At 47.5% G+C, this 14,373-nt stretch overlaps 1 protein-coding gene across 1 annotated transcript in view; it reads left to right on the forward strand.

The window, feature by feature from the left end:
• The window catches only part of LOC104497294 (exocyst complex component 6B-like), a gene marked incomplete at both ends in the record, with an annotated part of 107,196 nt that overhangs the window by 13,120 nt on the left and 79,703 nt on the right, over positions 1 to 14,373 (forward strand). The window contains one exon of the mRNA XM_010140532.1: positions 539 to 743. Coding sequence (XP_010138834.1) covers positions 539 to 743 — 205 coding nt within the window. The remainder of the gene's footprint in view (positions 1 to 538; positions 744 to 14,373) is intronic.

Raw genomic sequence — 14,373 nt, forward strand, 5'->3', positions numbered from 1 at the left:
TGCCCGATTCCTGATGCAGACCACTTAGTGTACAAGGTGCTCTGGAGACCTGCTCACCTTGATGGCTGTCACCTCCACCCAAGGGGCTGATGGCTCTCCTGGGGAAACCAGTGCAGGGTCTTTCTGAAGTTCCCCCATGAGCCATCCTGCCTCAGTGCACATCTGTGTGCGTGGGGCCGAGCTGTTTTCTCCTACCTGTAGTTGCCAACATTTTTTGTATGATATGGTGTCTCAAATGGTTTTACTGTGGGTGATAACTGCTTCTGGGCTGAGGTGATGCTGGTGGCATCTGACCTGACTCGTCCTTGTCTGCGCATCGGAGCTCTGAGGAAGGAGCTGCTACTTATCTTCGTGTTCCTCTGCCTCTCTGTTTCAAAAGGAAAACGATGTTTTTATGGTTACCTGGATGCTAAGGTCTGTCTTCCTTTGAACAGAGTTGAGATTCTTGAATTATTTACAGTTAATGCACATTTTGGAGGGCAAGTGGAATGGAAATACCCATTCCTCTATCCACATCTGCCTTGCTCGCTTTCCCCAGACACTACCCTGCGCTGAAGACTCTGGAGCACCTTGAGCACACATACCTGCCCCAAGTAAGCCACTACCGCTTCTGCAAGATCATGGTGGATAATATTCCAAAGCTGCGTGAGGAGATCAAAGAAGTCTCCATGTCGGACCTCAAGGATTTCCTGGAGAGCATCCGCAAGCACTCTGACAAGATTGGAGAGACGGCAATGAAGCAGGTAGGACTTGTGTGTGCACACATGGTGGAGGCTTTCTGCAGAGGAGGGTGGTTTACAGTCCCGTTAAAGTTCTGCCTTTCTGATCCCAAGGCAGAAAACTTGGTTTTAAATATTGAATTAATTTTGTTGCTAGGTGAAGCGATGATTCGTTATTCTGTGGTTGCTGCTGGAGGTTTTCTCTTCTGATTTTTATACCATTGAAAAGTGATGGTCCGTTGTTGTCTTCTCCCACCTGTGTTTTGCTGTAGGCGCTTGGTAGCCCAGAGCCTGGGGAGTGCAGTCTGGGTGTGTAACTCATCTTCTGCTTAGCAGGACAGGGCCCTGGTAGCAACTGGGAGATGAGGAGATCCAAATGTTGATCTCCCAGGTTTGGGGTAAAGCAACAGAAGTTCATACGCTGGCTGCAACTTTCTTTTGCGCCTTAAACTGGTTTTCAAATGCTGGGTAAACTGTTGTTGCGGCTCGCTCGTGTGTGCCTGGCAGTCGATGTGTGGAGAAGAGGAACCCGATGAATTGAACATCCCCTGCATGTATTAAACCGGAATTGCCTTTTCCCACTCTTCTTTAATATTCTAGTTTTGAATTTCAATACAGTTTTTCTTACTGCGTCTGGGGAGTGTTGCTCACAGTGGTTCTTAAAAAGGGCTGTTCTACTCTGATGAAATTCAGATCCACTAGTGATGAAATGTTACCTCTTACGAGTAGTAAACTTCTTCCTCTGATAGCAGTTGCTGGCCTGGGCTCGTTGATTTACTGGAGGACTCTTGCTATAATTTTTCACAGGATGGTAAGATCGTGCTGTTATATTTATGGTTCAGGCAAGTTCAATTTTCTGTCTTATAAACACCATCCTTTCTGTAAAATCTTGAGTATTCCTATTCATTGATATAATTTACTGTATCTCAGTAGCCTTACTGTCCGTTCAACCCCTTTCTAGTGCCTTGGTAAAACAAACCCAGCCTTACAGTGTGTAACAGAGCGATGGAGAGGTGCCATGCGGCATCCGAGAGTTCGGCAAACTTCTTTGTTAGTGGCTGCATCAAATCAAACCGACGTTCCTGCATCCACAGAAACCCCACGGTGACCTGACCGTCCTGTTGCGGAGCCGGATATGGGCTGTGTTGGTATCTGGGCAGGCTCCAGGTGCTGTTATGCTGATTATTTAAGAGCTTCTTCCTTGGTTCCTGTGACTCTGTGGCTGGAAAGGAACAGGAGTTTTGTTTGTCTTTCGGTGCCCAATTAACGCAGAAAAATGCTATTTTAAATATTTTTTTTAGTATTCTATTAAGGATATTTACCGATTATAGAGACGTAAGAGGATACAGATGTTGTATCCTCTTCTAGTTTCCAGTTTTGTCGTCCTGATGCCAGGAGGAGTAGTTAAACCTCCTGGCACTGTGGCTGGTTGCTTCAGTGCATGGGGAGGGATGTACACTGTGTCCTTGGCTGCTTAGACAGACCAGTTCTGAGAAATGCCCCATCATTTCAAATTGCTTCCTTTGCTATCTTTTTTCTAGAGGTGTTTTTGTAGCTTTGTGCTTTTTGTCCTTTTCCAATCCACAGGATGCTTCTTCCCGTTCTTCATGTCCTTTCTTCCCGTCCCTTCTGCTCCTGGGAAGAGCTCATACCCTGCCTGGAGCTCTGTTAATTCTCCATCTCTTGCTTGAAAAAAATCCAGCTTTCTATAGCAGAGCTAAAGAGCTACACTAGGCCATACCGGCATCTTTACTTTTGCTCTCCACAAGTCCCTGATAGGAGGTTGGAGCAAGGTGGGGGTTGATCTCTTCTCCCCAGCAACAAACAACAGGACGAGAAGAAAGCAACAGGGAGATTGAGGTTGTCCCCAAGGACCCATTTCTTCCCCGTTGGGGTTGTGCAGGGCTGTCCCAGTCTGCCCAGGGCAGTGGTGGAGTCCCCGTCCCTGGAGGAGTTGAGCAGCCGTGTGGAGGTGGTGCTGAGGGCCAGGGGTCAGTGGGGACCTGGCAGTGTTGGGGGAGTGGTTGGACTCGGTCTCAAAGGTCTTTTCCAACCCATATGATCCAGTGATCTGTTTTTCTGCTATGGGCACTCTGCTGCTGTTTTGGTCACCACTTCTGACCCTTCCTCCTCCTTTGCAATATATGCCACAAGCATAGTCAGGGGTGGTACCAGGGGGTTGGTAGGGACAGGCTGTTCCCATCATACCAAAACACAGGAATTCGGGCCCAGCGAGTGAAACGAGCAGGAGACAGGCTTGAAATTAGTCCTTCATTCTGTGGGTGATGGACCTGTGGAGGTACTCGTAGGCAATTTTCCATGGCTTCAAGGACAGAGCGGACAAGCGTTTTACTGTGTGTGGTGGGTTGCTAACCAGACAGACTGTTTGGGGCTCTACTCTTCAGCTTTTGTACCTCAGTGTTTTCAGCTGCTTAATATTTTGAGCTGCCCTGAAGTTTGTTTTTTCTTCTGCAGCTCCAGAGAGCCGCTCAACTAGCACTGTGGTCCTCACTTTAACCTGAAACAAAGACTCTGTTCCTTACCCTGTGAATATTTTTCTACCTTATACACTTGGAGAAGTTCTTTGCTGTTCACCACCTCCTGCTCTGTTCAAGCTGTTTTGTGCTGTAAGGATTTCTATACTGAGGTCTAAATTGTGGCAAATTTTTCATTTGCCTGGTGATGTTGCCAGAATCTCTGTTATGGGCACCTCAGAGCTTCAGCATTAGAGTGTCTCCAACAGGAACATATTCAAGTGGAAGAGACATTTTTCCTTCCACATAGACATTAATTGAGCTGTTGCAAGGGAGGATCAAAACAAGGTCCACCAAGAGGCTGGAATGAGTCCAGAGGAGGCCACGAACATGATGTGAGGGTTGGAACCCCTCTGCTGCGACGACAAGCTGAGACAGAGTTGAGGTTGTTCAGCCTGAAGAAGAGAAGGTTCCAGGGAGACCTTGGTGTGGTGAAAGGGGCTACAGGAAAGATGGGGAGGGGCTTTTTATCAGAGCCCTTTGAGACAGGACAGAGGGTGATGGTTTTAAACTGGAACATGGTGGATTTAGATTAGATGTAAGGAAGAAGCTCTTACCTATGAGGCTGGTGAGACTCTGGCCCAGGTTGCCCAGAGAAGCTGTGGATGCTCCATCCCTGGCAGTGTTCAAGACCAGGCTGATAGGGGCTCTGAGCAACCTGCTCTAGTGGAATTGTTCCTGCCTATGGCAGGGGGTTGGACTAGATGATGTTGAAAGTCTCTTCCAACCCATTCTTTGGTTCTATGATTTAGATGTTTTGATTTTGCCTCCTGATGAAAGTGACGTTTCCTGTCTCCCCCAGATTACTTTTTTCTGCGGTTTTGTGAGGGGAGGGTGCAGTTTATGGGGACAATATTAGCTCCAAGGTTGAACTCAATGGTTTTCCACCATTAAAGGTGTTGTTCCCACACAACAACTTGGAGAGGAAGGTCAACTTGCCACTTCTTGTTGCAAAAACCGAGTTGGAAGCAATGCTGAAACTCAGCAATGCGCTATATGTTTATTCCTGGAAAAAGTACCATGAGCTGCTTCACTGATGAGGAGCTGAAGCTTTTGGAGCCTCCTGTTGCGTGAGGTCACTTCACGTTGTTTTGTGGAAAACGAAGGGCTGGGTTTTCACTGCCAGAATCACCCGTATCGCTTCTTGCGTCGCTGGGTCTTTTTCCTCGGGCTGTTGGCCGTGATTGATAGCCGCTCTGGAACGGAGCGGAGCTGGCGGGAGGCCTGGGAGAGTCAGGGAGCTGCGATTGGCAGCTAAATACATTCGGTTTAAATTAGCATCATATAAATTCTTTTAAAATTGTTTGATTTCACCAGCGGGAATGGAAGAGGGCTTGATACAATGGGGAAAGGAAATCATGTTTTTGTAACGTTACAAATCTGAGGCTGATGATGACAAGAGCTGAAAATTTCATTTTGTGATAATCAGAAGGATCTGTCTTGGAGCACTCGGAGCTATGGCTGCGTTTCTGGCCGGCAGTCAAGGATGCGGGGAGCTCGCAGGCCCCTCTCTTGGAGAGGGAGCTCATGGTGGGGTGAAGCGAGACGTTGCCGGGGTCAGCCAGACACAGGACCCGGAGGGGTCTCAGAGTGTGCAGAGAAACCTTATAGTCTCGCCGCACAAATGATGAGCTCTCACTGACTCCTTTCCTCGCGTGTTTTTATTAAATCTGAGTTTTATTACCTGTGGTTCTGGGGGGATTTGCTCCGTTCCAAATACCACTCTTAATTACACAGCGCTCGAGCAGATGAAAGTCGCTCCATGCACTTGAACTCCTTTTGGACTTTGGCCCTGTGAACCTGCGTGTGTCTGTTGTTTTTGTTGGTGTGTGTTTTCCTTTTTTAAAAATCTGAGTTCTGGACTTGCAAGGAGTGAATTACATCTCATTAACACTTGCTGATATCCGGTATGTGGTTTTATTATCTCACTGAACGTCTGAAATATGCATGGCATGTGGAGGAGGTCACTTAGTTCGTTGCTGCCTGCAAAGCGTCCAGGGTGAACACAGGGAATGCTGCTGCGCGGGGGGTTAAGAATAACCCATCCAAGAGCTGTTATCGGATCAAGTTTGTCAGGGTGGCCAAAAAGTTCTGCGCGTCTTTCAGGGAGATGGAGGCAAACCAGCTTTTTTGGTTTTTTAGCATCACTTGGATGTGCTGTCAAAGCAGATGTTTCATAGGTGGTGATCTACTACGAGTTTGTATGGATTGGTGTTTGAGCTCTGCTTTTTTTTTAAGGCGATGTTGACTCTTCTTGACAACAGATGTTGGTGTTGGTGCTGTTTCTGAGCTGTATAATGTGAGGTGTGTGTAACTATACCTTCCAGCAGTGGCAAAAAATATCAACTTGGTGATGCAAGCATCTATGTACCCGTAAAAAATGAGGCAAAACGTTGCACATTGATGCGGACGACTAAAACGTTGCTCTGCTTTGGGTAGCAATGCAGTTCTGACCGTCAGCTGGAGAAGATGGAGCACTTCAGAGCACGGATTAACAGCTGCTTTGTAGAAAGACGACAACGCTTCTGAAATCAGTGTTTCAGAGCTAGGGTCTGGGCGACCTCCCTCTGCTCTTCCTGCAGGTCAGAGCTGACTGAGAACCGCTCATGTGCAGCGGTCAGAGCGCAGCATCCTGCTCACCAGCGCTCCTGTTTAACGTGGCCTCTGGTGCCTGCAAATAGCTCGGACAAAGATGTCTAAGCAGCACGAGGGTGCGTGCAGCTGCCTCTGCACCCATACGCTTTCCTCCAGTATAGAAACTTACAGTGGCGCAGGATCAAAATGCAGCTGGACTTAGAAATAAAAAAATCTTGCGGATGAGAAGCGAAGGAGGCGATTTATTATTTTTTCCCCCCCAATGACTTGGAGCAGAGATGGCAGCTGCTAATAGGCGTTCACTGGGATGCGGGGCCATGCTAAGGCTGTTGAGCACCCAGCTGTGCGCTGCAATATTTTAGGTATGTCTGGATTTAAATTTAATTCTGGCCTTGACTTGCCTGGATTTATGATGATTGGTTTGGGGATGCGAGTTTCTTTGCGTAGTTTGCTCCGTGCTACTGGTTTGTTCGTACAGCTGTAACCGAATCTCAGCGTGCTGTTTTAGTAGGAATACAGAGAAGTAGCGACGTGTTGGTGACAAGCCCTGAGTGTCTGTCAGTTGTTTTTTAATTTGAAAGCCATTTTGAGTGCATTGGTGTTGTAATAAAGATGCCACCATGGAATTTTTTTATAGATTAAATTGAAAACTTGCTTTTTTTTTAAAGAAAAAAAACTGGCTCATGTGCAAGCTGCCCTCCCTACTTTGCTGCGCGATGGCCATGGAAAAAATTGGGTGCCTTCCACTTGCCAGCACATGGACCCTGTTACCTTGTCTCGCTGCAAATGCAGTTTCAAGTGTTTCTCTTGGTTTTCGGATCCCAGGATGGCGTTTTACAACAGCAACTAGTGTCCTGCCCAGCAGTGCTTGCTCAGTGCCTTTGCCCCTCTCTGTGAAGTTCACCCTGTTGACCTCTTCCAGGATTTCTCTAATCAGATGATGGTGGTGAGGGGATTACGTGGGCAATGGAGAGTTAAAAGGTCCGTGATTCCTGGCTATGCAGGACAGTGGGTGGCTATGACACAGCTTCAGGCTGATGGCATGTGGCACAGAAGCACGTGAGGAATGTGGAGATATGTTAGGGAGTTGGCAGAACTGAGGTGAGCAAAGGGGAGGCAATGGGTGGTGTGAAAAGTGCAGAGAGCTTGGTCTGCAAAGACTGCACATCGTGGCAATCACACCCCGGCCATGTAGTATTGCTTTACTGGTGATGCCTGTCCAGATGTGCATGGTGAGACCGGTTTCAGAGTGCTGTGGAGGGAAGGAGGTCTCCTCAGGGGCCACATCCCTCGGAGGCTGTGCTGGCTGTGGCAACCACTCCAGACACACAGGGCTTTCCTGTCACAGGTGGCTTCAACCGAGCTGTGAAAACATGAGGGAGTTCTGTCAGGTGGTTTATTTGAAATGCTGGTGATAAGCAGAGCCACGGCACAGGTTATTTCAGCCTTACTGGGAAATTCTGTCCCCTCCCTGTGCTCTGTTTTAAATGCAAACATGTGCCCACCACCCCAAGCCACTTGAGCAAGCAATTCCCTGCGCGGCAGGGAACGGAGGGGCATTGTCTTAGTCTCCAGGTACTGCTCGGTGGCCTTTTGATGGCCCGAGAAACTGTTTAAAACTGCAGTTTGTATAGTGCTCTTAATTACCTTCATCTCTGACGTTTCCTAACTTTATGCCACCTTCCGTGGCACAAGTGGGAGTTGGTTCTGCTTTGTATTCATATTTTAGAGTAAATTAGATTTTACTGCCTTTCTCTGGACATGCCATGCAGGGAATGTCCTTCTGCAGGCTGTCAGTGCTCCAGCAGCGGTCGATGCTCTCCAGAGGTCACAGGAGCCCCATGTAAGACTGTCTCCCCAGCCATGTGGGCTGGATCTGCTGGAGCCAAGTCTGGGCTTAGGTATTAGTGTTTGGAAGATCCCCGCATCCGCTCGCTCCATGGGGGCCGTGTTTTATCGACATGCCCCAGGACTTCCTAAAGCACCCTTAGAGCTGAACTTCCCGCTGGTTTAAGCAGTGTTTCTTATTCCGGAGGTTTTCTTTAACAAGCACAAAGAGTAGAAATCACGTTGCTTATTAAAAACAAGGAGATTTTCTCGTCTCGGATGCAGGGAGAGCCTTGTGGGCGGGTCAGTCTGGTGGCTGGGTATGCGGTGATGACTTACACAACAGAGTGGGGATAAGGGGATGGTGTTTTTTCCTTCTGGGCAGGTTTGTAAAGCAGAAACTTATTTTCTAGTAAAATTCAGTAACGAGACCTTCTTAATCTTTGCTACTGCTGCTTGTCTACTTGTTATATTAGAGGATTATGAAAGGAAATACATTTTCTGGGGCTGTTTAGATTAGAAGACTGATGGCCAGCCACTGTCTCAGCTTGCAGGTTTTTTGGGGCAGAGGCTCATGAACCAGGCCGGGTGAAGCAGCAGTGAAGTGGGATGCTCTGGCCCAGGGGAGGAATGATTCGAATCCTCTAATTATTGAAGAGAGGTGTCACTGTTAGGCCTGCGTGAGCTCTGAGATGCCTTCAAGTGCCTCGGTAAAAATGGTTATTGTCAGAGGCTTATAGTGTGTTTACAGCCGTCCTCTTCCCTCCTACCAAGAAAGAGATGGATGAATAGGAGTGACTCCTGTTGGTCACTTATCCTCAGCATCCTTTGCTTAACCCCTTTGAAAATTTACTTGAGCAAACTGGTAACAAGATTTTTATTTTGCACTGGATTAAAATTGCAGGTAGATATTTAATAACTCACTACTTTTTCTTTAAGACTGGGCCCTGAAAAATGTTTTCTTCATCGAATCACAGAATGGTTTGGGTTGGAAGGGACCTTCAAGATCATCTAGTTCCAACACCATGTCATGGGTAGGGACACCTCCCACTACATCAAAGGTTCTTGATAGCACATTGGATGCCATCTCAGTGGACTAATCACTTGACAATGGCTGTTTAATGTGGTAGCTTTTTGAGACAGAGCCTCGCGAAGTGTCTGCATTTGTTAACTCAGTCCACTCGCTCTGTTCTTGACTCAGGGGCAACCCTGACGGGTTTTGCAGATGAGGTGTAAGGTATTTCTTCCCCGTTGGGGTTGTCCCAGGCTGCCCGGGGCAGTGAAACAGAAGGTGTTCCCAATGCCTGAAAAAATTTTCCTGTTTTTCTGCCTGTGATTTTGAAAAGGCCTGGGCAATGGATGATGCACAAACCACATGTGCCCCAGCATTTAATGTTTTCAATTTTGCTGTGAAACAGGCAGCCCAGGGCAGTGGGGGAGTCCCCATCCCGGGAGGGGTTGACCAGCCGTGTGGAGGTGGTGCTGAGGGCCAGGGGTTAGTGGGGACCTGGCGGTGCTGGGGGAAAATGGTTGGACTCGATGAGCTTAAAGGTCTTTTCCAGCCAAAAGAATTCTGTGATTGTACATGCCAACACCATCTAACCAGAGCCAGTGTGGTGGGTTTGTGTGTGGGTCTGTCACTATCTTTCATCCCCTGCTTTGCACATTCAGGCTGGAGCTCACTTGCAGGAACCGACGTGGTACATGAGGTCTCTTACAGCTGGAGGATGCTCTGCTGCTTGCAGAAGGGATGAAAATCAGGGAAAGGTTCGACGGGGCTTTGAGCAACCTGCTCTAGTGGAAGGTGTCCCTGCCCACGGCAGGGGGGTGGCACAACCAGGGGCTTGACAGCACACCATCCCTGGCAGTGTGCCAGGCCGGGTTGGTCGGGGCTTGGAGCAACCTGCTCTAGTGGAAGGTGTCCCTGCCCACGGCAGGGGGTTGGAACTAGATGGGTCTTGAAGGTCCCTCCCAACCCAAACCGGTCTGTGATCCTGTGAAAGAAGGAAAAGGAGGAAGAGATGTGACTGATTTTGAGAACTGGAAACGTTTTTTTGAAGTGGCTCCTGAAGCAAAGCATCAAGCCAGGAGCTTGAGGTTCAGTGTGATCCCTTGACTTCCTGTTGGGCACGGTAAGGGAGAGGCCGTGGCAGCTGGACAAGTTCAGGTTTAGTGTCTTGGGTCAGGGTAGATGGGGCAGCAGCTTGATGGGAAAAGCAGATGAAAGCATCACCCAGGACGGCTGTAGGGGTGGACTGAAGACCAACAGCGCACATGGACCATGCTGGGGAGGTGGTGATGGGGGTATGTGCAGATCTAAGCAGGTTTCTGTTCCCCAGTGCATGTTGTTTGAGGTCTTTGTGCTTCCTTGTGCTTTAACTCTCCTCCTCCCCACATCGCATAATTTGAGTGCAAATGTGCTTATTATCATAAAATAACTTTTTATTCTGTTTCCTGCCTTTCTGGGGAAGGTTTCTCTGTTTATTTAAGAGGAATTCTGTGCTTTTAAGTCTGGGTTTAAATTTATACTCTGTAGGAACTTTATTAATAAATGGGTATTCCTCTGAATTCTTTTTATGACCTCAAAAATGAAACTGCTAAATCACGAGCCTTTTTTATTTCAGCATATGTATGACTAATGGCCACAGGGACTGCGGTATCCCCAGTAGCGTATCCAGCGTGTTCTGTGGACATGGCTGCATCATAAAATACAAAGTTTAGCTACAGGGCAATGGACCAGCTTTTTGTGGGGTTGCCTTTTAGACCTTTTAAACACTTGAAATCCAGGGGATGTTTCTTGAAGTAAATCCTTTATCTTTCAACCATCCTGATGGTTTAAAAATCCTCGGGAAAGTGCAGTGCCAAGTGGAGGCGTAAGCACCCCTCGCTCCTTCGTTTGAGGCATCAGTAATGGCTGTTACACTTGCTGTAGCTGGGAAGCGAGGTGCTGTTAAACTTATTTTATTCACCTTGGTCTGAAGGCGGTTGGCGTGTAATTTTCACCAGTCTGACTTCCACTGGTTTTAATTATGTAGGCTGTTAAGCTGTTTAAAGGAAAGCGCTGCCTGGTGCACTGGTCTCCCGCAGACATGCCAGCTTTGGAGGTGAGACAGCGCGGATAGACCTCAGACTAATAAACCGAGTTTGTGCCTGCTTTGGCGTGTGGGAAAGGATGTTGGAGGAGCGCGGGGGTCTGGGCAGGATGGCTGTGTCGGAGAGGTGATAGAAATAAGTCGCTCAAAAAGTGCTGGGAATGGTTCCCATCAGGATGCTGCTGCCCAGGATGATAAATTCTTCAGTTCTCATTTGGATGTCTCAGACTTATTGTAATACAGCTGCTAATAAACCTTTAAAATTAACTGTTTTTCCTTTATTTTTCTGTTTAAAAGAATTTCTTGAGCGGTTTTGGTATCAAGTTCTTGTGCTGCACATGGGGTGGTTTGATCTCTCTGTACTTTCTCCAGCTGGTGAATACTCTGGCTGTGTGTTTGTGGAAGAGAAACTGAGGAGGTTAGACATCTAGTTGCAGATGTCCCTGCTCACTGCAGGGAGGTTGGTCTAGATGAGCTTCGAAGGTCCCTTCCAGCCCAAACCAGTCTGTGATTCTGTGAGGTTTTGAGGGCCTAGGTGCTCCTGACGTAACATGGTCATGTAAAAGCCTTCACATACCTTCACCTGAAGATGCAAAACAGTTTGCAGAAGTGGCAAATCACTGATGCTGCTGTGAAACTGGTACCAGCACTTTGTTCAAGGCAACAGCCTGGGACCCAACCTTCAGTGCTAGCGGGTGCTGCAGCCCTTTCAGTTCTGACAGCGGGTGTTGAAAACAGCCACTGCCCCTTCACTTTGGATTTTGGCTTTTCTGTCCAGGTGAGCACGGGTTTCATATTTGTTACGTGTGAGAAGATGATGCCTCTTGCAGCACATTGCGCAAAACGCCCCTTTAGGGAGAACGTCATTGCTGCATGATTTCTAGGCAGCTTTTGAAATATCAGCCGATGGGCTGTGACCAATTCACAAGCGACAGGGAAGGGACTGGGCTGTATGAAACAACGTCAGGAGTTCTGGTGTCCTGGTTTCTAATGAGATTAAGATGGGTTAGTGTTAGTAGGGCTCTATTTTCTTACAGCAAAGAAACAATGTTTTAGTTTTCAGGGAGAGGACGAGAGCTGTGCCCTTTGCATGACACTCCGTTACAAATTGCAAACGGGTGTACGCAGAAATCACCAAGTGAAATCCTTCAGCAACCCAAGACTTCCCTTCCTTCTGATTTTTTCTTTTTTTTTCCTAAAAACACAAGGTTCTGCTGACAGGCTCAGATCATTTAAACCTCTCGACATACTCTTCTAATTCGCATATATAGCAAATTTAGAACAGCTTTCATTCTTCGTGGGCAAAAATTCACTTAAGTTGCTCCAGGACAGCTCAGCTTTGTTTCTCTTCCCTGTCTTTCTCAGGCTGGTTCCCATGGGTGGGTGGGGAAGGGATGTCTTGGACACACCGTTGCACGCGTTTGACTTTAGGAGTCTCTGTCCCCTGTGATCTGAGTATGGTTGATCCCCAGAACCAGAGAGTCTGATAATAGCATTGTGTAAGCGTTTCAAAGGCTGGAGTTCTGTGAGAAATTAAAATATCTCACGGGTAAAAGAAAAATACCCTCTGAGACAGGAAAAACTGAAATATTTAACTAATACGATGCTTTAGCCCTGCAGGCTGGAGGTATTTGTCCTCATCATATCAGAGAATGAAGGTAGAGGTATCATGTTGTGATTGCCCTGGTCTTCAGAGGTTGCGTCCCACAAGACCGGGCTCTAACCCCAGAGGAGAAATGGCACCCTAAAAATAAATAAAGGGAATTCTTGAATGCTTCACTGTCACTTGTAATTACTTGTTTTTTCACTGACAGCTTATTTTAGGGTGGAAAATGTAGTGATAGAACAGTCTCCTTGCACTGCAGGGACCAATCACTAAAGACACAACAGCATGTGTCTGCTTTAGACCCTCTAGGCTGGAAAGGAGAGAAGAATAGGGGTTTTCTTTCCCTTTGCCATTTTGAAGGTATTTTAGCCTAGGAAAATACATTCCCCAGGTAACCAAGTATTTATCTGAAACAAAATAGAGAAACTAGCATTTGTAGTATGGTTGGATGCTGTGAAGGGAAGTGGTGTGTCATTGTCACAAACTGGGGAAAATGACAATTTAGAGGGTGTAGCAATGAGAACTGCAGGAAAACCTCCGCTTGTCCTGGCTGTCAGCCGATGTGTGAATGGAAGATGCAGTATAGTAGATAAAACATATAGTAGATAAAAACATTTCTGCTGGAAATAGCGACTTCTTGGCATGTTTTATTCCTACCGTGCAAATAGGATAGACAGGAATAAATCACGCCACTGCTCCGAAAATAAAGCTTGTGATAAGCTTCAGGTGGGAACCGAAGCTGGTCTGGATTTCACACCCAGTCAGGTATTTTGTGTAACTGGGATTGGTGGGAGACCTCTGGCCCGTAAATAGTTCAGGGGTTGTGGCTTTCCAGCCATCTCCCTTAACGGAGGTTAAGCTGGCACGAGATGTTGAGGGCAGCATTTAGTGAGCCTTTGCCATGTGGTGTTAGATTTGGATCTATTTTCCCTTGTGAAATGCTGATTATCTTACAAGCAGGGGTGTGCAGCACCTGCTTTTATGCCTTCTCCTGGTACCCGGTCAGACGCCCAGCTCTTGAATTTTTGTTCTTGGATGCAGTTGGATGTATGTTGAGTGCAACGTACAAAAGGGTCAAGGAGGAAGGGGGAAAAAAACCCCAAATTTTTCCTTTTTTTGGACTTTAAAGCCCGAAATGTGGGAGAAAAGTGGCTGTTACATGTAACTTCAGCTGCCCTTGGTGCTGCGTGGGACCCTCAGCCGGAATTGGGACCTCGTTTTAAGGTAGAAACCATAGAACAGGGAGGGTAAATGTGGCTGCTTTGCTCTGCACACCTCCTGGGTTACCAACAGCCCTAATTTTGTGTCTAATCCCAGACTACAGCTCTGAATTAATTCACTCCTAAGAGCCTCAGCTGCAGACTCTCTAAAGACAAGCTTATGTTTTTGTATCCGTTGCAGAGTGAGTTTCTCAGTGCTCCTTGTTGCATCGGATGGATGGTTGTCTGAGCTTGCTGTGGATTCTGCCTTCAAGCTTTTCCCTCTCACTTGTAAATTCTGCCATCACTGAGAATTTATAGTAGGAAACCCGCAGCGGCAGTTTAGCTTGAAAGACTGATGAATAAATTCCTTGGCTTAGCGATTATTTTAATATGGAGGAAGCATCACCTTGCCTCCTTCTGTGCCTCGTGGGGCTGCTTTTACTGTCCCAGCCTCTGCAAGGAGCAGCAGGGAGGTGTATGGCTTTGTCTGCAAGTTCAGCTGCTCTAGTGCCACCGTCCTGGCTTGGATCCCAGACGGGTGGGGGTTGGAAGAGACCTCTGGGCATCACCCAGTCCAACCCACCTGCTAGAGCAGGGTCACCAGAGCAGGGTGCCCAGGACGGCGTCCAGGTGGGTTTAGGATCTCTCCGGAGTAGGAGACTCCAGAACCTCTCTGGGCAGCCCGGGCCAGGGCTCTGGAAGACCGACAAAAAAAAATCGGAAAGACCAGCGCTGCTCAGTGCTCCTCTAAAGTGTCTCCCTGTGCTTTACACAGCAGGGGGATAAGCAAGTGTGAGT

The sequence above is a fragment of the Buceros rhinoceros genome, unplaced genomic scaffold (genome assembly GCF_000710305.1).
Source record: "Buceros rhinoceros silvestris isolate BGI_N320 unplaced genomic scaffold, ASM71030v1 scaffold1367, whole genome shotgun sequence".
Taxonomy (NCBI): Eukaryota; Metazoa; Chordata; class Aves; order Bucerotiformes; family Bucerotidae; genus Buceros; species Buceros rhinoceros.